At 38.2% G+C, this 25,984-nt stretch overlaps 1 protein-coding gene across 6 annotated transcripts in view; it reads left to right on the top strand.

Annotated features, from left to right (window-relative positions):
* The first annotated feature begins 680 nt into the window (after positions 1-680).
* Positions 681-25,984, top strand: part of KLHL5 (kelch like family member 5) — a 94,254-nt gene continuing 68,950 nt past the window's right edge. Inside the window, exons 1-3 of one of the 6 annotated variants that reach the window (XM_047856034.1) lie at positions 681-1,056; positions 18,875-19,345; positions 20,450-20,548. In XM_047856034.1, the coding sequence (XP_047711990.1) occupies positions 18,966-19,345; positions 20,450-20,548 (479 nt within the window). In that variant the 5' untranslated portion in view covers positions 681-1,056; positions 18,875-18,965. Of the gene's footprint in view, positions 1,057-5,720; positions 5,819-16,865; positions 19,346-20,449; positions 20,549-25,984 lie in introns of those variants that run through there. The other 5 variants (XM_047856033.1, XM_047856032.1, XM_047856036.1 and 2 more) reach the window with 5 other exon arrangements.

The following is a 25,984-nucleotide window of genomic DNA, read 5'->3' as shown; positions in this document are numbered from 1 at the left end:
ACCTAGCGTATAGTTGTTGCTTAACATACGTTGCCTACAGGTATGAATAAAAAACCTACTTTTGTTGAATTCCTATTATCCCACCGTTGGAAAACAAGGATTACGGTGATAGAGTTGAGGATCATAATTGCTGTGCCACAAACCCACTGCCTGGGGCACAATAATTATCAGGTTGTTGCAAAGGGAAGAGTTACAGGACACGGAGACGAGAGGCGACTCTTGGTGAGTTCCCCCAAAACTCTAGGACAATACAGTCCTGTTCTCCAAGGAATCAAAATCCACAGGCCCGCTCTCTTCTTGCTCTGAAGAGGGGACTCTTTCTAAACTTCCAGCCCCAGGAATTCCCCTCATCCCAGCTTCAAGGGGCGGGAACAACCGGAATTTTTTGTCAGGTCCGTCGCGCCCCGCCCACTCCCCCAGAGCCCCGCCCAGCCCGGCGTCCCTCCTCCGCCCCTTCCCCCATCGCTCCCCTCCCCCAAGAACTCCCGTCGCCAGAGCCCGCGCCTCGCCCTTCCTTCGCATCCTCCTCGGTCTCCCTCTCCCTCTCCCTCCACCTCCTTCCACCTCCTCCCTCCTCGGCCCAAGCCGTCCGCGCGCGCCGCGCTGGGGGTGGAGGGAAAGAGAAACCGCCAAGCCGCGGCGGCGGCGGCGGCGGCGGCGGCTGTCCCCCAGGACTCGCGGCCCCGCGCGGAGGGGGCGGGGCCTGGCGGCAGGGGGCGGGGCTGGCAGCCGCTCCCGCCGCGCCGGGTCTGACGGGCGAGCCAGTCCGACCCCCGCCCGCTCGCCTGCTCGCCCGCCCGCCCGCTCGCCCGCCCCCTCCAGGGCTGCCCGACGAGTTCGTGCCTCCTCGGCCTAGCGCAGCCTGACGGAGGGGGAGTGGCCGGCTCCGGGCCGGCCGGCACCGGGGGTGAGGCTGCCGGGGAGGGGTTGGGGACGCCCGTGGGGCCGAGCATCCCTTTCCCCGGCCCGCTGCCCCCCGCCCCCCGCCTGCCCCCTGCCTCACTCCTGGCTGCCTCGCCCCGCCGTGACCCCCGGCCGCCTCCGGAGCCCGACGCGGTAAGTGCTCCTTCCTGCTCGGCGTCGGGGAGGGGGCCGCGGCGGGCTGGTCGCGCACGGAGGCCCGCTCCCCGCCCCCACGCGACCCTCCCTCCGGGCCGTGGTGGCCGGGGTCCCGCGGGGCCCTCCGGGGCACCTCCGAGCGGAGGGGTGGGCCGAGCGGGGCCCTGCCCCAGCCGCGCCCGGGGCTCGAACCCCGGCCCGGCCTCCCCGCCGCGCAGCGGGGGGCCCGGAGCTGCGTGTGGGCCGCGCTCCGACTTGGGCGAAGTTCTGCACGCGGTGGTGCGGCCGGCCCGCCGGCCGAGGCAGGACTGCGCGGCTTCTTCCCGGCACTCTTCCACTAATAAAACCAACTGGAAACCATTTCGGATTTTTTTTTTTTTTCACTGTTATCCGCAGGCTATCACAATCTCAGTTTTCATCTTAAGTAATTGCCTCATCCTGGAGCGTGGAGAATCAGAAAGGGACTTTATTTCAGTAAAAGCTGGCGTGCCTCCTGGAAACTCCGTTGGGCATTTCAGTGACATACTCGGGGATCGAAAGCTGACGAGGAAAAAAGTTTGCGGTAGCAGAGAGTAAAGCCTTGCTGCCGCCTTTCCTAAAGTCCCATTTGATTTAAAAAAAAAAACATTTTGGAATAGTTGATGTATTCACAAAATTCACAAGGTACGAGAGGGATCTGTACAAATTCTCTCCCCGCCCCCTCCCCCCGCCCCGCAGCCCACCAATTTTACCAGTTTCTAATTTGTCCTTTCAGAGACAGTGTATGTGCAAATACACTGAAGTGAAACGGTTGTATATTAAGTGCCTAGCAGTTACTGGTACCCAATAAATGGTAATTCTCCTTCCGTTTAGAAAACAGTTTAATGAGTCGATTTGATTATTAGACAGCTAAAAGAGCAGTAGTAACTCTTTTTTCAGGTTTTAAGCATTTGCGGATTTGCCTGTATAGTGAATGTGTATGTTCTATTGGTTTGTCGTCACTATGAATACTTTTACACAAAGGTGAATACACTGATATTTTCAGGTAATGGGGCAGGTAGGGAAAAATCAACATGAAACTAGTAAGGCAGGACTTACTATATACAATATAGAGTTGCAAAAATGATTTGAAGCCCCTTAGTCTCCATGTGGTACAAAAGGATAAAACAAAACTAAATGAGAAAATTGAGGCAGAGCAAGAAAAATAATACCAAATCAAGGAGAAAGATAATACCAAGTGCATACTGTAAGATCCTGTACTAAAAGTGAGTCACAGTTTTGGCTCTGGGCTTCATAGCAGCTAGCAAAAAAAAAAAAAAAAAAAAGGCGGCGGGGAGGGGGACAGTAAGTTTCAGTGTGTTTCTAATTACAAGATAAAAACAGATCAGTTCTGCCTAAGCAGGATATTTTCTGGTGATGAGGCCTCAGAAGAAACATTCTCTCATGGGCCCTAATAAAAAGGGAGATGGCATGGTAAGGTTGGCAGCATCTTTAAAATATTCCTACGCAAAATAATGAATCTTAGACAGTGTTCTTCAATGAAGGACAGTAATAAAACTCTAAAGATAAGTTGCCTAAAAGCTTAACTTGAACCATTCATAACACTTAGAATTATCTAGAACAGTATTTCCCAAACTCTGTTCCAGGAAATGAGAAATCAGTAGTTTATTTCTTTGAAATAAGAGTCTGAAGTCAAATAACTTTGAAATCACTGGGTTAGTCAAATTTCAACAGTTTTTTACTCAACTTCTTGGCTAATGTTAAAGATAACCCTTTTAAAGGGGAATATATTTTGTGACCTTTTCCAAATTCATTTGTTGAGAACCACTGAACCTATAGAAATGGACAGACAGGCAATTCTTCAGGAGTATTTCTTTAAACAGAGGCTTTATAAAAATTGGGAGAGCAAAGAGTTTGAGGTTAGCCAATTTGGTAAGAACCAAAGTGAAGATCATCTAAAAGCATTTTTTTTAAGTCAGCATTTTAAATATACTGTATGTCAAAGGAAAAGTCTAATTCCCCCTAAATTCTTTCATAGTGCCTCATAATTCTGCAAGTAATGATCTCTAGAATTTCTTCCTGTCCTGTGCTTCAGGATACTGAATTAGACTAGGTTCAGGCAAGTAGAATTGCTTAAAGAATGACATTAATTATTCTATGCCATTGACATTTTTTTTAAATCACACTTTTGATACTGTTAATTTAGTATCAAATCTTGGAATTTTACAGCTGTAAGAGACCTTAGGAAGCTTGGTACCTAGTGGAAAGAGCAAGGGATTTGAAGCCAGAAAGTCTGGGATTGTGCCACTAAAGTGTTAGGTTATTCCCAGCAAGTTTATGAACCTCCCTGACTCTTTTCCCTTGTTTGTAAAATTAGAATGATGACAGCACACAGTTCATTCAATAGATGTTGAGGGTCTTATAGGTAATGTAATAGAAAAACAGTTTTAAGGGTACAAATAAAATAATGTATCAAGAATCCTTTACTGGCTAAGTTTTTTCCATTCCTGAGTTCAGGTGGCAAGAGTTTGAAAGGCAAGGAGTATCACCTCATCTAAATGTATCTGGTTCCTGAATTTCAGATAGCAGGTAGTGAGGGTTTAGAGAATGGGGGATTGGTCCAAAAATATATCTGACTTCATTCAGTTCCTGTGTTTGGATTTTGAGAGTTTGGATAATGAGGTACACTTCTATAAGAAAGTATTCTATAAATGATGCAATGCTATACAAAATGTTACTATTCTGAAGACAGATTGAAGGCTGGAGCTATTCATTGCTTTCATTCCACTTTTGAGAGAGGTGTCTGGTGAATATATCAGGTAAATTTTGCTGTTGTAACAAAAGACCCTCACATCTTCCTGGTTTAGAAAAAGGTTTGTTTCTTAGTCACAGGGCATATCCAATTAGGGTCAGCAGAACTCTGTTACAGGTGGTCATTTGGAGCCCCAGTTTATCAGAGGCTCCATCCCAACACATGCTTCCACAATTGCTAGGGCAGGGAAAAGGAGGTGATGAATTGCACATTGGCTCTTGAAGGCTTCTACCTGGAAGTGACACATATAACTTCTGCTGCCATTTTATTGGCCCAACAAGTCATGTGGCTACACCCAACTTCAAGGAGGTTGAGAAATGCAATTCTATCATGTGCCCAGCAGGAGGAGAACTGGAATATTCTGCAGACAGTCTTAATGACTACACTATGCAGGCTTTATAGTCCTATGAGTTAACATAAAATCCAGAGAAATGAAATCCAAAATATGCTTTTCAGCATTTAGAGCATAGAAAACAGCATTTTTTTTTTTTTGGTGTGGGTAAAAGCATGTGTGTTTAATCATAGAATTATGCTAATGAGAATTGCAAAGAATATTTTTTATTAATTGGAAATGAAATGCTTTTGAAAAACTCCATAATTAGACATACTATTTTGACCAAGTAGATTCATTGTTTTTTAATTATATGTTCATTCAAAAAATATTTAAATGTGTTAAATGTGGTGTGTATAAGGCACTATGTTAGCTCCTGTGAGAATAAAAAGATGAATGGGAAATTTACAACCCCAAATAAAATAGCACTAATTGAGTTCTCTCTCTCCTTCTCATCAATAGATTCATCAGTAGAATCTTTCCATATGATAAAACCTGATTCTGTATACTTTGCCCCAACCACTGTTTTTGGTTTTAGGGAATTTTTGGCGACAAAATAGCTTGAGCAAAAACAGTGTTTTGTTAAAAGAAGGATATAACTTTATGTCACAGAGTCCAAGAGCAGGGAGTGCAGCAGTCTCAGAGGCAACTGACATCAACAACAGCAAGTTAGGAGCTGGGGCTGTTTCCCCTCCAGGTCTCCAGGATACCTTGCTAGTGTCTCTGCATGTATACTTCATTCCTCGTTCTGTTGACTGGTTTTCTTTATTTTGCTTTTGAATACTGGGTGTTTTAACCTAAGAATTCACACACTGAAAGGAGACTAACTAGAGCCCTTAGCAAGTCTAGAAGAACTAAATTTTTTTCTAAGTGCCACATGTTGGTTAGTTCTCAAGTTAACCACTCTCAGAGTTTGGAAATAATGGAGTTGGCCCTAAAGTATAACAAGTTAGGGTATTTGGCAACCTGTAATAGAGGAGACAGATCTGAATAGTTTGGGATTAAAGAAAGCTGTAATACCATTGAAAATTCTGCTATACAATTAACAATCAGCTTACAGATTCCACGAGGACAGGCTGATTAGGATAATCAGGTTAAGAAGATAGAGGTGGAGCTGACTTATAGCAACACTATTCCCTCCCTGGACTACTGGTAAACCATCTCCTTTGTTATCCTTCCCTCCACTCCTTCTCCCTCTCCCAAGTTACAGATTACCAAATTGCCTAACTCTTAAAGTCCCCTGCCTTTGATGCTGATCCAGGGCTCCCTGGCTTCTCCCCATGGCTAATGATGCAGAAGGAAGGGCGCATTTGATATACTGCCTGACTCTGCTCTTTTCTTCAATTGGTCTAGACACTCTATCTGGACATTTTACACTTTAACATGCTATTGCCATATCTCTCCACCAATTTCGCCTATTTTTTATTCTTAATAAATTTCCATTCTTTTTCTGTGTATACAGTTAGCCTTTCAGCAAAGTTTCCTTGCATTCTTTACCTATGCAATATCTCCTTTCTTTCTGGTTGCAAATATCCATAGCTTCATCTCAGCAGATGGCTGAAGGAATGGACTATGGGGAGGTAGGATATGTTACCTGGAAGATGGGCTCCCCAGAAAAGGAATAACAACAAAGAAAGGTGAGTACAAGGTGTGTATTTTATTTGTCAGGGATATATGTTAGTCTAAAAGAACAGACAGAGGGGAGGGGCTGGGGTACCGATTGTAAAACATCTGCAGTGTCATTCTGAGACGTCCTTTTACTGCCGTGCAAATGTATGGGTCTTTTTAGGTTCAGCTGAACAGTCAGAAATCTACCATAGGTGTGTTTACTTAGAAGGACATCAGACAGGAACCACAGCTTTCAAGCAAGACAGCATCCAGTGTCCCTCACCCGTGGTTGTGATCCTCACAGCAGTCCATGTGAGCAGTTCCCGTAGCCATCTGGGAGTCCCTGCTCCAAGTGAAAGCTGAAGGAGAGAAAGCTCGCAACAGGTGGACGTAGGTGGCTGCCTTGGTTTTAAACATCTCGGGTCTCACAGGAAACGATGTGCCACACCACTCCATAGACTTAGTTTCCAAGGTCCCCATGAGGGATACGCCAATTACAAGAACTGTCACACTCAGGGAGGTCAAAGCTATGGCTACCTGTGAGGTATTTATAGTTTATTTGTAGTTCCTCTGAGTTCAGGTGCAAATTTACTCATCATTTTTACTATAAGCAGTGTTGCCTAGTGACATAGTTGGCATACCTGTGTTTATCAGATCACCAGGGAACAGAGCTAAGAGAGTTAACTGAAGGCTAAATGGAGAAGGGAAAATTTAACTCCACTCACACTTGTATTATCTGCAGTATCTTCCATAGTCCTTTTCATTTGGGAAATATTGCAATAATAACTCATTTTGCTTCCTTTGATGTAGTGTGTTTTAGCTCTTATGACAGAAAAAGTGTGAAATAGGAAGAGAGGTTGAGAGGAAGGTAAGGCTGAAAAGGTAGCAAGAACTACTAGATTGTTAGAAACACTGGTTTGCATTGTAAAGATCTTGGATTTTATTGTTCTTGTAGGTGACCGAGAACAAGTATTAAGTAAAAGTAAGATGGTCAAGAATTACATTTTGGGAGGTTACTTTGGCTATAGTATGGAAAGTAGATGAGGAAATTTAGACTTCAGTCTGGTTGGTTCACTTTTTCTTAATATATACCTGTCTTTGGGGCGATAGTTCTCTGATAAGTAGAAAGAAGAAATACCCAATTCTCCTGCTCCATAGTCGTTTAGAATTGGTGGACAGATTCAGCATGGTGCTTTGGAAGGGCCTGAACCAATTTGTCCTGCCCCCCTGCCCCACAGAGATGGGGAGTTGGGGAGGACTGTTCTGAACTGCCTCCTAGCAATGTTGTTAAGAATAATTCTAGCCTCCACTGGTCTCCACTGCTTGCCATTTGACTCACATACATAACTCATTTTGCTTTTTGCTGGAACTGAATTACAGAATGAATGAATTCGAGAATAATAGAATGAATTGGTGGCTTCTTTTTAAGGTCTAGTTGTAGGGCAAGCCAGGGAGTTTCTTTATAATGGTGAACTGGTGTAACATTTGTATTGATTAACTATTTCTAATTACAAGCAGCTGAGAAACAGTGCTTCACGTTTTTCTCTGTTGCTTACATTGCCCTTTACTACCCTTTCCTTACCCAGCTTTCACTGTTCCAGCTAATATACCATCTATAAAATCTGATTGGTTCTGCAGCAGAATCAGCTGGATCTGTGATTGGCTCATTATGTATACACAGAACCCAGCCAATTTTGTTTTATTATATTTGTGTCTAGAGAGTACTGATTGATTACTTTATTTCCCTCCATCACCATAAAGCTACATAGAAGATAGAAATGCTGAATTTGGTTCAGGTCAGTAAAAGACAAAATGATGGTTATCCAGATTATTACTTTTTATGGCACATAAGACAGTTGGGTGTCTCAGCACATGCCAACCATGAAGGATCAAGCCGGAGTTTATTGGTGGTTTGCCATTACCTTTATAGTATTATAGCTTTCATCCTTGTGCTGCAGCAAATATATACCTAAATTTATAAAATCCAAGAGTGAGTGGCAAGGAAATCTTTTCTACCTGTCATCAAGTTAAAGGGCTATTTAAAAAAAAATTTTTTTTAATGTTTGTTTTTGAGAAGAGAGAGACAGGGACAGAGTGCAAACAGGGAAGGGGCAGAGAGAGAGGGAGACACAGAATCTGAGGTAGGCTCCAGGCTCTGAGCTGTCAGCACAGAGCCTGGCTCGGGGCTCAAACTCTAAACTCATGAGAACGGTGAGATCATGACCTGAGGCGAAGTCAGGCGCCCAACCAACTGAGCCACCCAGATGGCCCCTAAAGGACTGTTTTTTAAAAGAGAAAGAGTGAGTCAGGGAGGGGCAGAAAGCGAGGGAGACAGAGTATCCAAAGCAGGCTCTGTGGCGACAGCAGAGAGTCTGACATGGGGCTCAAACTCACAAACCATGAGATCATGACCTGAGTCAAAGTTGGATGCTTAACCAACTGAGCTCACCCTAAAGGGCTATTTTTAAAAGGAAATATTTTGCTACAATTATACTATGGTCTTCATAGTATCAACTGTGATAACTTTTATAGATGAGTGTGGGGATAAAAACACCATATAATGTTAATTTAACTGATTTTTTAAATGTTGCTTGCTTTACTACCAGTTATTAGTACCAATAAGCAGTTGAAAGATGAAAAGGTACTTTTGATATATATTAATGTGGGTCAACATATTGTCCTGTAAGAATTTGTGACAGAAACTGGGAAGGAGTCGAGTGGGGAGAAATCTGGGAGGCTCTTGTGCTTCAGGAATTAAAGACCACTTTGGCATTTAATTGCAATTATGATAAACAGTATTTTGTTATATTAGAAGTGATACGTTCTTTAAGGACTGTTTGGTTTTTTTTCTCTTTTTGTGCCTTATTTTCTTTTAGTTTGGTCAGATCTTACTGGTAAAGTATTTAAGTCCACTCTACTACTCCTTGATATCTAACCTACAAATCAACTACACTCTGAATCTGCTTCCTGATTTGGACAATGGGGGGAAATACCTACTCTGCCTTCTCACAAAGTAGTTATGAGTTCCAGATGAGAATATTTTATAAGCAAGCAGCAATGTGGCATATTTGAAAGTATCTGGTCTTTGTATTCACATTGAACCCTGCTACCCACATATCTTATAACCTCACTTGACTTCAGCGTCCTCATGTGTAAGGGGAGAAAGGAATGACCTGTTTGCCAGAGTGTTTGAGACAACTAAAGCCCCAGTCAATGTACAGTACTTCACATATTATCACGCACACTTACACACTTAGGAAATAGTAGCTGCTATTAGAAATCTAGATCCTTACTCAATACTTGCACATGTTACTTACCTAATCTGATTTAACTGAAACACACACATGTACACACACACAAAACTGAAAACCAAAGAGGTGATTTGCCTAAATTATACAGCTAGCTGGTGAGTGGCTTAGTTATTGACTCAGGCTTTCTGCTATATCACTTAGGCTTATCATTAATAAGTAATAATGTGGGAAAATAATAACAGAAGCACCCTCAACTAGCTACCTCTGAACTGACTCATAGCTTTAACCTAATGCACCCTCTTCCCTCTGTCAATTGTACTTACTGATCCCCAGGGCCAATTAAACACTCTTGGCTAAATAGAATGCCCTACAGTAGGGCACAACTCCACACAACTCTGTGCTTACCTCTTGAGTTGGATACTCACCAAAAGTTGGTTGTGTTTATTCACACACCCATTTTTAACAGTTATGCTTGTTTTAATAATTATGAAACATTTGTAAACATGTTAATTAATGAGGGTAAAGAAAAAAGTCATTCTTTGAAAATTAAGTTGAATGCTCTGGGAGATCTTAATATAAACGAGTTCTTAACACATTGGCTATCAAATTTGACGAAGGCTGGAAAACTGTAAAATGACTGGGTAGGGGTGAGGGAGGGTGTGTGTGTCTGTTGGAGATCATCAAAGTCTAAAGCAGTGCCTGTCAAAGTTCATGGGCCAGCTAACTGGTTTTAGACTATTAGTAATTCTCAAGGAAATGAGCTCATGCTGAAATGTAAATTAGACACATCACTAAGCACACTGTTTTGTTCAGCTGACATTTTTTTCATGGTAACACTTTCTGCTAGAAGGAAGTACATTAATTTCATTATGGCAGAAGCTTTTTATCTCAAGGTGGACGGACCACTGGTCTAATAGATTCTGTATTTGTATTATTTTTGAAGTGCTTTTAAGTTTTCCATTTATAGAAATCATAAATGGAAATCATGGATGTTGGGTCATTGTGGACATGGCTTATACAAGAAAGAGGACACAAACTCAGCAGGGGGCCCACGTAAAATATATGCATTAACCCTATACGAAAATATTTGTGAATGAATGTACATGTATGTGTTTCAGTTAAAATCTTTAAGGATATGTGAGTATAATTTTTACAGTTACTGACTTTTTCATTTAATGGACCAATTATGAGGTTTCATCTGACAAGGGGCTTTTAGAGAGGTCCAGCTAGATTGAAAATTTTGCTTTGACCTTAGTACCCTATGCCTGCCTCTATGTCTGTATCATGCTGTATGGAACTTTTAAAATTGAATGTCAGTTCTTGTATTTTAAGTGTCTCAAAAGTCATGGCTCTTTCTGTAACCTTAATAGAGTTTCCACTCTAGGGAAGAAGTTATCTGAGCAAGTAGTTTGGGATAATGTATGATCATTTAGCAAGGAGACATAATTTAGTTTAAAGGTTAAAATTTACCTCACACATTTTTTTTCACCTTGATCTTATATATGTCACAGAGTGCATTTAGGGTACACAAAGAAGTAAAATTTCTATATTAGATGGCTTTTACCATGAAGCACCTTCAGTTTTCCGTGTATTTCAGAGTTCTCAACTGCTGACCTTTCGGTTCACCGTGTAGTTTACAAAGCTAAATCTCTTGGTTTGTTACAGCTGAATTTAAATCCAATATTCATCTTTAATTTGTTGATTAAAGCAGAAATATTACCCAATTATTTTTAACAACATGAAAGATTTAACACTGTACCAGAAACCTTATTTTGGATTTCGGATTATATTCTAATGTTCTTCTTTTCATTACAAAAGAAATTTTGATGCCGTGTGTGTAACTAGTAGAAAGAATGAAAAGATAACAAGTGTTAACAGCCCAGGACCCCTCTATCCACACTCTAAATTTCTAATTCCCTAAATAGATTGATACTGAAGTATAAGCTGGATAAGACTCCAGACCCCTATTTCCAATACTTAATTAAAACCAAATTTATCTGAAGCTACACTCAATCCTCCTGAAGCTGTAGCCTTCTTACTTCCTTTTCTATGTCGATGTTACCCTACTTCTTCCAGTCACCCAAGTTTGAAAATGCTATCATCTTTGACTGCTTCCTTTCCATTTGCCACAGAGCTTCCATGAGGCCTGTCTCTGTAATATCTTTAATGTCCATCCCCCTTTCAGATCTCCTTGCCTCCAGCCATGGTTAAGCTGTACCTCTTACCTTGAAGAGCTTTCTAACTGGTCTCTCTCCTGATGGTGCCTTCCCTCACAAATCCATTCTTCACTGTTGCCAAATTTTTTTGAAGCATACATCTAAATGGACTCAAGAACCTCATCCCCTCCCACATAAAGGACATATTTATTTCTTGATAATTCAGTAAGTGTTTCATTCAAAACCCTCTTCTGCTAGATTTTCAGATCTTTCCAATCAAGGTCTGGGTCATTAATTTATTCATTTATTCTTTGATTTAAATTTAGTAAAATTTGAATGCCATGCACTGTACAAGTTGTTAGGGATATGGTGGTCCCTGCCCTGAAAGATTTTATTTTCTGTGTTCTTATCTTTAAGTTTTTTCTGCATATAGCACAGAGATGTGTTGAATTTACATAAGTAGGATTTTGTTTTTACATTTATAATAATGACTTTTTATGGAGTTGGAGAAGAGGTACAGAATACCTGACATATTTCTGAAATTAAAGTTTAAATTTCACATCTTTTCTAATATGTGTAAATAATTAACTATTTTCTGCCATCATTTTTAAGTGTTAGTGGAATTATATTAGTTTTCAGATAATTAAGCCAAATTCTGATAAAAGACCTAATTTGACTAAGTTTAAAGTCTATCCTAGAACATCAAACTTTAAAGTGTTCTTTGAAATCATATGTTGTAACTCTTTATAGTTGAGGTAAAACTTGGGAAGGTGAAATGCTGCTGGGCTAGTACAGTGAAATTAATTCCTGAAGTGTTTTATGCGATCTATATTACACACTTAAAACTATAGGAATAGATTTATTACAATTGATTGCTCATAGAGCAAAGCTGTTGTCTTAAAAACTATGTGAAGAGAGGTTTGTATAATAATGATTACCCATATAACTCGGTTACTCAATAGCTGTGATTTTTATTGAGTGAAGCCATGCCTTTAAAAGTCACACTGTTGAAGTGAGCTTGTCTGCAGTCTATCTTAATGGCATTTCAGTATTGCTATTATAATACTGAATAGAGTCATCTTTTGAATTCACAAACTAACATTTGAGCAGATTTGAAGCAGAAATTGCATGTGGATTTTTTAATTACATTTTGAAAAATGTATTCATAATTGAGACTTTTCTACTTTAAGTAGTGTGAGCTGCATCTCCAGTTTAAGGAAAGGCAACTTCTTAAGAGAGAGGTACAGAATAGAATTTGATGATCAGTTTGAAGAAAATGTTGGTCACTCTAAAAAGACATCTATTTAGTCATTAGATTTCAAAGTGATAAAAAATTTCTTATGCCTAAAGAGTGAAATAGAAAAAGGAAACACTTAGGGTAATGTATTACATATTACGGTTTTTTTTCTTAAGTTGAAAAAATACTGAAAAGATTTTGTCACCAGAGATAAATGTTTTTTAATGTATTTTTACGTTTATTTATTTATTTTGAGAGAGAGAGAGAGATGTAGGAGGGGCAGAGGGAGAGGGAGAGAGAGAATCCCAAGCAGGCTTCACACTGTCAGCACAGAGCCCAATGCAGGGCTTGAACTCACGAACCGTTAGATCATGACCTGAGCCAAAATCCAGAGTGGGACACTCAACTGACTGAGCCACCAGGTGCCCCTCTAATATTTTTTAAATTAGATTCTTTATAATTTCAAAAATGTATATATTTGTATTATTGCTCTTGTAATTGTTCGATACATTCAGTCATTAGAGAAGTATTTATAGAGCACCTACTGTCTGCCAGCTACCATACTAAGTTATAAGGTTGTAGTGATTAACGAAAGCTTTACTATAGCTTACTTTGTAGTGAGGATAAAGACAATAAGTAAGGAAATAAACAGCTAGTATGCAAGGCAATGATAGGTGCTATAAAAAAAAAAAATTAAAGAGTTGGGGTACAGAGAATAGGAAGGGATCTAATTGATATGGAATAGTCCAGGCAGACCATTTTAATAATTTAGCAATGTAATGACTTTTAATACGTATTGATCTTGTAAGAATAATTACTTTAAGAAGTACTCCTCAACCGAGCTGGGTAAGTTTTTGAGCCAAACAGTTATATATTGTTTGGCAAAAGCTGATGAAACAGAAGAAAAGGTGTTATGTAAATATTAAATTTCATGCCACTAAAGCGTTAACTCTTAAGCTAACTACACATTTTTTAGAAAGAAAGTATTTGGCCCAAGAATTGAATTAAAGCTGGGAAATAATTTCCATAAAGCTCTTTCTAACATGGGCACTATAACAAGCTACTGTATCAATAGATAATTTTTTAATGTTTTTTGTTAGAATGAAGATTTTTCTCCAAAGTGCCCATGCTTAGACAAGCTTAACCTTAGGCAAAATTATTAAATAGAGATCTAGCTGTAAGGGATTTTGAGCAAATTCTATCTTTGAAGACTATTTTCCAACTTTGCTTGCCTAAATTCTCTCCATTTGTCAGCATTTCCCTTATTCAACTTGACATTTAAAATTTTTGTAGCCATATTAGTGTTTTTAGCTCTTTATTTAAATATTCTATTTTATTATAACTTATTTTATCCTCTTTCTGAATTCTGATTTGTTTTTTCTTTGGTTAAATTTGCTAGAAGTAAGAGAAAATACTGGCAAATGTTTTTAGGAGCTGGATCTTTATTCTGTCATTTTATTTCTTAATTCTTCAGTGTCTCCTCTAATCTTTATTATTTCATGACTCCTTTTAGAGGGCTGATTTGATTTTCATCTTGAGTAGATTGCTTAATGCATATCTATCCTTTTAAATAATCGATGCATTTAGAAAGTTATAAATCTTACAACAGAGGAAGTATCCCTCCTCCTATGACTATCTAAGCCATCTGCTGCACTCAGGTGCCATTCTTTTCCTTTTATCAGAGTCTTCACTGTTTTTTGCTCCAGTAATTCTCCTTATAGTCATCAGTCTCTTCTTCCTACTGGATCATTCTCATCATTCCAATATGCTTCATATTTTTAAAAAGCAACAAATAAAGAAGTAAGCAAAGCCATTACTTTGATCCTTCACCTCTTCCAGCTACAATCCCATTATGCAGCCTCACTGTTCAAATTTTCTTTTTTTTTTTTTAAGTTTACTTATTTATTTATTTTGAGAGAGAGAGAACGAGCAGGGGAGGGGCAAAGAGAGAGAATCCCAAGCAAGTTCTGCACTGTCAGCACAGAGCCCTACACAGGGCTCGAACTTAACAAATTGTGAGATCATGACCTGAGCTGAAATCAAGAGTTGGTTGCTTACCCGACTGAGCCAACCAGGTGCCCCACTGTTCAGATTTTCTGAATGAGTTGTCTATACATGGCTTTGGTCCCCACTCCTGGCTTTGGTCCCCACTCCTTTACTGAGACTCCTCCTATCTTATTTGGCAAATTTTTTATGTTGCCAACTCCAGTGGACATATTTCTTTGCATATAATACTTGAGCTCTTATTTGACATTGTGACCATGCCTTTTGCCATGAAATACCTTTATCTTTTGACTTGCCTGACACCAGACCCTGTAGATTTTCTTCTTCTTCGTTGGTTATTCCTTTTCAGTCTCCTTTAGTGGCTTCTCCACTACTAGACTTCTGTTAGAGGTTTTGGAGCTTGGATCAGAGTTCCAGAAACATTTGTCCAACTATCTGACGTCTCCACTTAGATGTCTCAAAGTACCTCTAACTTAACATAATGAAAAATGAACACCAATTTTTAAAATATAACTAATGAAGAAGTGTGATAAGATGACTAGATACAAGATAAATGTACTCAATACTTTTGTTATAATTGCAATAACCATGTGTAAATGGAACTAGAAATAAAATATTGCATTTACTACAGTGACAAGAAGAAAGAAAAGAACATGATAAAAAGTTTTGTAAGAAAGGCACAGAACCTATAGTCAAAAGATTTCAAAATCTTATTGGTGAGCATGAGCTCTGAACAAACTAAACAGCATATATGCTTAGATGTGAAGCCTTAATATCATAAAATGCCAATCATTTCAAAATTAATACACAAATTTAATGCAATTTCAATTAGAATTTCAATAGGGTTGGGGCTTTTTGTTGAGAAAAGGATTGGGTAGAATTACTTTAAAGTATATAGAGAAGGGTAAATATCTAAAATTAGCTTTAAAAATTATTCTAAAAGGATATATGTGGAGATAGGAACTTGCTTTAATGGATATTAGACATCTTATAGGTAGACTATAATTAAGAGACTCTACTATTGGCATAGAAGTAGACAGTAGGGTCACCTGGGTGTCTCAGTCTTAAGCATCCAACTCTTGATTTTGGTGGGATCTCATGATCTCATGGTTGGTGGGATCGAGCCCCACATTGGGCTCTGTGCTGACAGCATGGAGCCTGTCTGGGATTCTCTCCCTCTCTTTCTGCCCTTTCCCTGCGCTCTCTCTCTCTCTCTCTCTCTCTCTGTCTCTGTCTCAAAATAAATAAGCATTAAAAAAATAAACAAATAGAACAATTAGCATCCCCAAATTGATCTCTGTATATGTGAGATGCTAATTAATAACAAAAGTAATACCTCAATTCAGTGGAAAACGGTGGTTTACATTAAAATTATATGGATAATAGAAGACTCATATTAGAAATAAAGAGCGCCAATAAATCAAAAAGGTCAAGAGACAAACAAAGGCCCTTTCACAAAAGGATGTCCAAATGCCCAGTAAATACAAAAAGTTACCCAATAACATTAATAACGAGAAATGTAAAGTAAAATCAAATGGGATTTCACTACACACCCATCAGTATGACTAACATTAACGACTGACAATCCCAGTGTTTATGGAGTAACTGGAATCCTCATATGGTTGTAGGAGTGTAAATCAATAATAATCAAAGTTGAACATACGCATACCTTATGATGTAGCAGTTTTGTTTCTGTGTATATATACTCAATAGGAATGCATATACATGTGCACCAGATAACATGGACAGGAGTGTTCATAGCAGGGTTACTTCTAAAAATCTAAAACTAGAAACAACTAAAATGAGCAATAGAATGCATTTTTTTGGTTGTATGTTTATATAGTGAAATACTGTATAGCTATAAAAACCAACTATCAGCTGCCACAGGCAGCAACACAGATGAATTTCAAAACAATGGAGAGAAAAGAATTCTTTTATGTAAAGCTGAATGGAGATGATGGCAAGATCCTTATGCACTACTGCAGTGGCATTTCTCCATTATGAGGGTCTGTACCATGAACTGCAAGATGTTTGCCATTTTCACCCATTTCATGTCTGTAGCACTCTGTGGTCATCAAACAACTACAAATTTCCCCCTGCCCCCGTGACTTCCAGAATCCCTTTTTGGGGGTGTAGGAGTGGAGGGTTGGTGCTACCTCTGTTGAGAACCACAAAGCTAGAGTAATTGGAGGAGCCTCTTGGGGCAGTAGTGCCCGTGCTAACCTCAAAAGATGAGTAAGATCTTAATGTTTATGTATTTATTTTGAGAGAGAGAACGAGAGCAAGGTAGGGGCAGAGGGAGGGGGAGAGAGAGAGAATCCCAGGCAAGCCCCGTGCTGGCAGCACGGAGCCCGACGTGGGGCTCGAACTCATGAGCTTTGAGATCATGACCTGAGCCAAAATCAAGAGTCAGTTGCTTAGCCAACTGACCCACCCAGACACCCCAGGATGAGTAATATCTTAAAACCAGAGACCTTGGGACACAAACAGCATATAGAAGAGGGAGCAACATAATGTAGACTCTATCTCAACCAAAGAAGCAATGTGTCCTTGTTGGAAAATGGTTAGAAATAAAGGTGGATAGAGTGGAGTTATGACAGGTGAGCAGACAGAGAAAGTCATTTTACTCTCGAATGCATCCTTCATGCTACTGCCAAATTAATTTTTTAAAACAGTGCCCCGCTCAACGGTCCACTTGTTATTGCCTATGAGCCTTTACACCTTTGCTTTGTGCTCAAGGCGTTTTATCTCATCGTATTCATTCCAATTTATGTCTTTTTGCTCCTTAAAATTAATTAGGTATGTCTGGCTGGCTGGTCCATTGCTGTTTTTCCCCCTTTCTTTGTCAATATGCTCACTTCATGTTTTTATTAATATCTTCCTTCTTTAATAAAATCTATCCCCATTCTGTCTATATGGCTTACTATCCCTAGAGGCTTTCTCCCTAATGAAACTGGCCCATGCCACTCCACACCATCCCGATACCTGCTTTCTGTTTCTTACAGTATTTATGGTTTGTTCTACCATATTGAGCACAAAATTGTAGATAGCTTTTCATGCCTCTCATTCTTGTTTCTCTGAATAATTTTTATTCTTTTCGAGAGCTGTGTGAGGTTAAGATCTATACCTCCCAGTATTGTTGTAAGCCTCCAAAGCAGACTTTTTTTTTTCTGGTCAGTTGATAATAGGCATTGTCTTTCGAGTGAATAGCATTAGATGCTGAGCACCGTGAAAACTCAAATTCTCTATTTGTAGATCACAGTATATTAATATTGCAACATTATAATGTTTCTTATATTTAAATTATCAAATGCTTTTTGTGTCAGTAACTTGATTGAGTTCTTTTTGAAGGTAGGAACCAAGATGTTATGCAACTGTGTCCCTCACAACGCTTAGTAGGGTGTCTGGCTCACAGTAACTATTCAGTATTTTAAATTTTGATTTATTTATTTGCTTTATCAGCCTGCCTTAACTGTCACCATCTTCAGACTATTTTTCTGTTTTGCTAACAACAGAGGGCACCATTAGGGTACTTGTACAGCCAAGAAGTAATCCTGTCCCAGTCCTGGGTAGCTTTCTTGAACTACACTTTCCTCCTTCTAAGTGGTGTCATAGAAATTTGGAAACTATACTAAATTAAAGCAGCCCAATCCCAACTATAGGGCAATACTGGCTTCAAGTTGTTTATTTGAAGAAAAGAGTAAGTACTGTCATATTTTGATCCTGTGTAGTTTTCAGACTTTTTCTTTCTCCTTTTTCCTATTCTTTGCTCAAATGAAATCCTACCCCAGATCTTACTGTATTAATTAAATACACTCCTTTCCAGAAGGAAGAAGATAGAAACTGAAAGCCACAAACTGGAGCCCCACCTTTTTATTCCTCCCCCTCCCTTCCCCCAAAAAAGCACAGCTTAAAAGTCATTATTACTCATCTACTTAAACATGCTTTTTAAAAATGATTATTTTGTGATATCTCATTTAGGAATTTAGTATAAAAATAGAAACATTTTAGTTTTACAGTGATTTTTATGTACAAAGGAAAATGCTCTGGAATAAATTCCTTGTTGTAGCAATGAAAGAGTTAATACGCTAAGCAGCAGAGACTGAGATATTGCAACGGGATAGTGCTTTCAGTTTCTGTCACTTGTGGTTTAAGAAAAGAGGGGGGTGTTCTGCATTTGAAAGGACTTTAATGAATGCTGTCAGTGTTTGTGAGAGCTAATGGTCAGTATGGGAAAGGAGAAAGGGGGAAAGTGCTCTAGCTGCTTCAGGATAGGTGGATGAGAGTTTGCTCTGATTGAATGGAATGTTCCACCGTGTTTCATCGTTATTCATTCTCCTTTGTTCTTTATATTCCGCTATAGTCGTATAAAAGTTAATGTAGATATATATGTGAATGTGATTTATTTCCTTTCAATCTGTTTATTGTGCACAGCAGGGCATAGACTTCTCTTGTCTTGGTTGGATGCACAAATCTGTGTGCAGTGCTTTTTGCCCGTTGCCTAGACGATCACTTGGTTTCTCTGAGGATGTCTGGTTCTCGTAAAGAGTTTGATGTGAAGCAGATTTTGAAAATCAGATGGAGGTGGTTTAGCCATCAAGCATCATCTAATTCTACAGTTGACAGCCAGCAGGGAGAATTTTGGAATCGAGGACAGACTGGAGCAAACGGTGGGAGAAAGTTTTTAGATCCATGTAGCCTACAATTGCCTTTGGCTTCAATTGGTTACCGAAGGTCCAGCCAACTGGATTTTCAGAATTCACCTTCTTGGCCAATGGCATCCACCTCTGAAGTCCCTGCATTTGAGTTTACAGCAGAAGATTGTGGCGGTGCACACTGGCTGGATAGACCAGAAGTGGATGATGGCACTAGTGAAGAAGAAAATGAATCTGATTCCAGTTCATGCAGGTTGATTATTTTCTTACTGTTAGAAATGGGGTATGGGGGTATATTCTCTATAGTGTTAATAATTTAGTGTTATTATTTATGTATGAAATCTATATAGCACTGCATGTATACACATAATACCTTGGTATGCATATATGGTACTTTTGCTAGGGTTTATTAACATGTTCTAATACTAATTTCAATTCTGTAAATTATAAAGACAACAAGTAGCATTCATTTTGAAATATCTTGTGTTCCATATATAGATATTGTTCTGCCTGGAAAGTAATATATAGTAGCAATTTTATGCATCATTGCCTTGCAGTTTGCTTCATTCATTTACCTTCTATAGTCATATGAAAACTGTAGGAGACATGACACTTTAGTTTGCAGCACATTAGTGAGTCATGTTTTAATTTTAATGAAAATGAAAGGATTTACAAGGAGATGCACATTGTAGTTGTCAATAATTTTTTTACAGCATTGTAGTTACAATAATATTTTTCTTATGGTTATTTCTCTTTGTCCTGTCTATGTTGTAGCTCTCCAGACTAATACAGAAAATACAGTAACATGTCTCTTTCTAAGATGACAGCTACTAATTCCTGTTACCTTCACTTCACTGAAAATTGTGCTATTTAGGGAAGTGAAGGGCATTCCTTCAGGAGAGTATAAGGGAACATAGAGGAGCTAGATGTGGTTAATGGGTGAAGGCAGAGCAAGAAGGGGAAGTGAGTTTGAGGAGAGAACATAAAGAATAAATTGGTGATTTCACAATGACTTCATTCATCTTCACCTTTGGAACCTGGCTTTATCTTTGAAATGAATTTTCTCATTAATCAGTTTAAACTGCTACACTATATTATGTAATAAGTTATAGCATGAAAATCATCTTTCTGATTCAGCTTCATTCGGGAATATTTCTAAATATTTAAAGGCTATTGTTTGTCTAATTTGATTACTGGATTCTTCTTTTAAAATTTCTTTCAGGTTTTGATAACACTTGTAATTTGTATGGTGATTATTGTCAATTATAGGCATCATAAGAGATGGAGACAAAATGAGTTCATATATTCAAGTATCTATTACTTGGGGATATTTACTGCCTTCTCTTCTAACCTTCAGAACATGGAATTCTGAACTGTGGTGTTGGAATAATAATAAATATAGACCAGTCATCTATAATCATTTGTATACTGGAGAGAGGGGCATATCTTTACATAGGTAACTAGTGTATTTAATTTTTAAACAATGTAATTAGTTTGTGATTTGGCATTATCTTAAGTGAATAGGAGACACAAATAATTTTAATATGGAGAGCAGTTGAGTTAGTGTGGTTTCATGCTTTGTATTTTCTTTGGAGACTTGTTGCCATAAAGAGAATAATAATGTATATAGTAAAAGGTCCATGGTGTATCATTTTTGTGGAAAACCAAAAAATAATCATCTTTCCATTTGAAAATCAATACACTGTATCAAGAATATTTTAACAAAATCAGAAAAGCAAAGCATTTATTTATCACCATAAATTTAAAAAATTTTAACCTGTAACTACTATCTGGAGAGATTATACATATGTGAACATATACAATATATAAAGTTGGAAAGGTTATACACACCTTGGTTGCTGTAATTTACTTTCTTACAACAAAGGTTGTATGCATAACTAATGATTATTAAAATTAAGTTAATGTATTCTTTAGTATCCATATCAAAATATCATCTTAGTGGGATATTCATTATGAAAGAAAAAGGTTGCCTTTTTTTTTTTTTTTTTTTTTAGTGAGAGATTATGCATAATTCAAGAATATAAAATTGACATTTTTACTTACAGGGGATATAAAAGTAAGAAAATGGTATTTTAAAAAATCTAAATGTAGTTGCTTTAAAAATGCTAATCAAGAAGACTGAGAAAGTAAGTAATAAGATGGGAGTAAATAATTTAGATTTGCAGTGACGAAACTAATCCTAACATTATAATTTCAAAAATAAAATGTACTTTTAAAAAGTCTCTGATTTTTAGATATAAGAAGGGAAATAAATGTGTCAAAGCATCTTAATATTCCCAAAGGTTTTGAAATCTCTGTCCTAACATATTATTGCAAAAAGGGAAAAAAATCCCACCATTCTGGATTTAGAATTGACATTTGTGTGTCGCTATTACTCCCCTGTTTTATACTAGATTAAATATATCTGATTCTCACATCTTCCTTCAGTCCTTTAGCTCTGAGTCTTTGATCTTTGTCATAAGGATATATGTATTTGCCCCCAGCTTTGTGATTAAGTGAGCAGTCTCTGGGGGGTTGCCCTTCTACTGTAAACAAATCAAAAGCTGTCACTGTTAATGTCAAAAGAAGCTATGCTGACATTCATCACATTTTTGTATATAACTGGGAATAATTCTTTTTCTTACATAATAGTTACAAAAAAACATAGTAAACATTTTATTTGAGTATATTAGAGATTGGTATTTTAAAATGTCAAAGACGTAACAGGGAGATACTTAGCGGTAAAGAGAGAATTTCTTTTTTAAGCATTCGTGTTACTTACATAGGTAAATCTGAGAACTTAGATTGAAATTTTGAGTTACTAGAAAGAAAGGGAAAACAGCTGAGTGGTTTTACCTGCACAAAAATGCCAGCACTTACAGTGGGTCTGCGCAATTCAAGGTAGTAGTTAAAAGCATCGTAGGTTCCCTGTGTTTGATTAGTTGTATTCTAACAAGAAGAAATGTCTGTCTCAGCCCTTAGACTTCCGCTCATTTCTCCTGCCACACATCTAAGTGATTTAAAAGTTTTTATCTTTTGACTTTGATCTTGGGTCTGTAACCTAGCCAGCATTTTCTCCGTGGGAATCATCTAAGTCATTACATTGACATTAAAATACAACACTTATTTTTTATTCCGTGAAGAATTTTAGATCCTAAGTGAGAGTTGCCACCTTTTATGTGAGTACTAGGTTCCTAAGCCCTTAATGCAGGATGAATTCTTACCAGGGCCAGCAAAGTTTACATTTTGACCTACCTTGTGACCATAGATTAGTACTAACACAGTTTATACTTCACTTGATTTGCCAGCTTTGAAATTATGTCATTTTTGACATATTGGGGGAAATTTCATTATTTCCAGCTTTGTTCATAAAGTTAGACCTTAATATTTTACATGTCAGATCTCGATATCATACTTTAGGCAATATGCATAATTATTAGTGTACTTTACAAACATTCAAAACTAATAAGAGCTAATACTGACTGGCTGCTTAGTATGCACTGTTTTATGCATTTTAGTATTAAGTCATTTGGTCTTCACAACAAATTTCTGAGATAGCCACTGTTACCATTCTAATTGTATAGATGAAACCAATGAAGAACAGAAAGCCTAGATAACTTCCTCCAAGTTTGTAAGTGAAATAAAACTGCATTTAAAAAAAAATGAACTTTGTGTTTTTACAACTGTTTTAGATTTACAGGAAAGTTACAAAATAATGTAGTGAATTCCTACCCTCAGTTTTTCCTATTTTTAATATATTAGTGTGGTACATATGTTACTATTAATGAGCCAGTGTTGATACATTATTATTAATTGAAGTCCATACTTCATTCAGATTTTCTGAATTTCTACCTAATGTCCTTTTTTTATTGTGGGATCCTCTCCAGAATCCCAGGATCCCAGAATCCCATGATATATTTAGTTAGCATGTCTCCTTAGGCTCCTCTGGGCTGTGACAGTTTCTCAGACTTTCCTTCTCTTTGATGACTTTGGCAGTTTGGGGAGTACTAGTACTGGTCAGGTGTTTTGTAGAATGTCTTACTCAATTGATATTTGTCTGATGTTTTTCTCATGATTAGAGTGGGGTTATGAGTTGTGGGGAGTAAGACCACAAAGTAAAGTATATTTTAGTCAACATCATATCAAGGATAAATACTATCAACCTCACTTACACTGTTGATATTGACCTTGATCACTTGGAAGTGGCTGCATTTTGAGCCCAAGCAATTAAGATGTAGATTTCATGTTCACATACCAGTAGGCAGTTGTCTGTGACTATTTCATCACTAAGTTCAGCTTGGATTAACATAATAGTTAATGATTCATTCTAAACCAATTTCACTTTCTCTCCTCAGCTAATTTTCTTAGCCTGGTTCTTGAAAATGCCAAGCCTGGCTGGCTAACAGGTATAGTTTCTTAACATGGCCACAACTCTTTATCCACAGTCTTCCATCTGACCCATCTTAATTGGCTGCTCATTCCTTTGTGTTTCAATTACAGATATCCTTGCTATTCTTTAACTCTTCTTGAAGCATTTAGGTCCTCCTCGAGGCTTTCCCAACAAGGGGTTATCTCCACTTTTTTTTAAGCGCTAGCTACCTTCTTTTCTTAACCCTCTTTATGTTGTCTCCACATCTCCTTGTTTGAACCAGTCTATTATTTCTGGTATGGTCTGAAATTTAAATCCTCTACATTTCCACATGAAACGAATTCTGTTTCCGGGGATTGCAAAGAAGTTCAACTGTAATGTACTTGTATCTGGGAAGGTTGTATTGCATGTTCTGTCACACATATATCCCCAAATCATAGCATGGATTCCCTTGACCTAAAACTGAGGAACACGTGTGTGTGTGCACATGTAGGTGTGTATGTGTATGTGTTAAGTATTTAGTATACAGTGCAAGGAGTTCATGAACCTTCTAAAGCATCTCTGTATGCTGCATCACTGTGCCTTCTTAGTTTTAAGCAACTGAAATTGGCTGGTTTAACAGAATAGGAATTTGTTGGAATCATACGAGTTCGCAGAGCTGCTGAGAAAGCTGAAGAATCAGCCTAGGAAAAAGGATTGGTGCTACAATTGCACAACTGGCCTTTATAACTCCAAATTTTAAAGGCAGAGAAACTGCCTTTATGCCACTTATTGCTTGTTCTTTATTTTTATCCATTTGGAACTAGATAGCGAGGTTTTACAATTTTAATGTTAGGTATATTAGGCATGAAAACAATCACACCCTGCCACACACACACATATACACCCATATGCACATAGCCATATAATTTGGTCATTTAACTTTAGGGAGCATATTAGTAAGGGATAGGCTAAGATGATATAAACAAAGAGATTCAGAAGTACAGTGGCTCAAATAAAATAGAAGTTTATTTTTCTATTTCCTAACAGATAAGCAAGCAGCTCAGGGCTGATAAGTAGCTCTGCTTCACAAGTTTACACAGAGATCCAGATTTCCTTCCATATTGTTTCTCCATCCTGTAGGATGTTACCTTTTCTTCACATTCAAAGCTTACTCAACTCCTGCTCAAAGCTACTCAACTCTGCATTCTAGCCTGTGGGAAGGACCAACAAAAGAAAAGGGAAAATATTAAGCGAATAGCACAAGTTGCATGTATCAATTCTGCTCATACTCTTTTGTTGAAAACCTAGTCACGTGGCCACAGCCAGTTGCAAGGGAGGCTCAGAAATGTGATCTTTACCTGGGTAGCGATGTGTCCAGCAAAATTCACTGCTGTGATAGAAGGAAAGAATGATTTGGGAGTTATAAACAACAGAGAGCAAGGGGTGAAGACAGCTGAATAGAGTTCTTTAGAGTTTTTTAATTAGTTTTTTCCATATTATGTAGTATTTTTACCACAGAGATATTGGAAAATAGACATAAGTATAAACAGAAAAATAAGAATCACTATCCTGCCACCCCAGATATAACAGCCATTAAGAATTTGGAGAAGTGTTCTTCAAGTATATTTTCTATACATATTTAATAAATATATGTATTTTTCAAGTGAAAATCTGAATCTTACTGTAGATTCTATTTTGTAACCCAATTTTGCCCTGATGCAAATATTAAAATTGGGATTTTTTGTTGTTGTTGTTGTAGAAGACAGAAGCCCAGCTCAAACTGACTAAAGCAAAAAACGAGAAATTTTTGGTTCATATAAATAAATTAAAAATCCAAGGTTAAAGCTTAGTTTTATTCATGGCTGAATGCAGATACTCAAATAACACCACTAATCTTATTACTCTTCCTCTAGATTCTGTTTTCCTTTGTGACAGCATTTTCTCGGGCAGGTTCACAGTATGGTAGCAAAAAAGCCACTAGCAGCTGCATGTTTACTTTTTATCAGCTTAGCAACCTCAATGGAAAGAGAGTGACTCTTCAAAGAGTGCCAGCTAACATCTTGAAATTGACTCTTACTGGCCTTGTTTGGGTCATGGGTTCATTCAAACCAATCATAATTGCTAGGAGATGTGATACTCTTACCAGCCAGGTCCCAGTCCAACCCTGTTCAGGGGGAAGATCCATCTCTTCCCAAGCCATGTGGACTGAGATAGGGGAATGTGTGGTTTCCCAAAAGGTAGACATGGATCTGTTACCGTAAGAAGGGATCCTGGATAGGCAAAAACAACGTCCGCTAGAACAGTTTTCCATGTCGTTAACTGTTACATCTTTTTAAATGGCTGCATCATCCTCCCCTGCACAGATACACCTTTTGTTTAACCAATGTTATGTTTCTTTTTTAGAATTTGGGTTGTTTTCAGTATTTTCCTGTTAGAAACAGCCTGTGATAAACCTTCCCTGTAGCAAGATCTCTATTCATCTCTATACATACAAATGATTGTTTTCTTTGGATAAAGTCCCAAAGGTGTGCACGTTTTTAG

Source organism: Prionailurus viverrinus, chromosome B1 (genome assembly GCF_022837055.1).
Source record: "Prionailurus viverrinus isolate Anna chromosome B1, UM_Priviv_1.0, whole genome shotgun sequence".
In the NCBI taxonomy this organism is placed as follows: Eukaryota; Metazoa; Chordata; class Mammalia; order Carnivora; family Felidae; genus Prionailurus; species Prionailurus viverrinus.
Note: the sequence above shows the minus strand (reverse complement) of the source record. Positions and strands in the feature narration are given on the sequence as shown.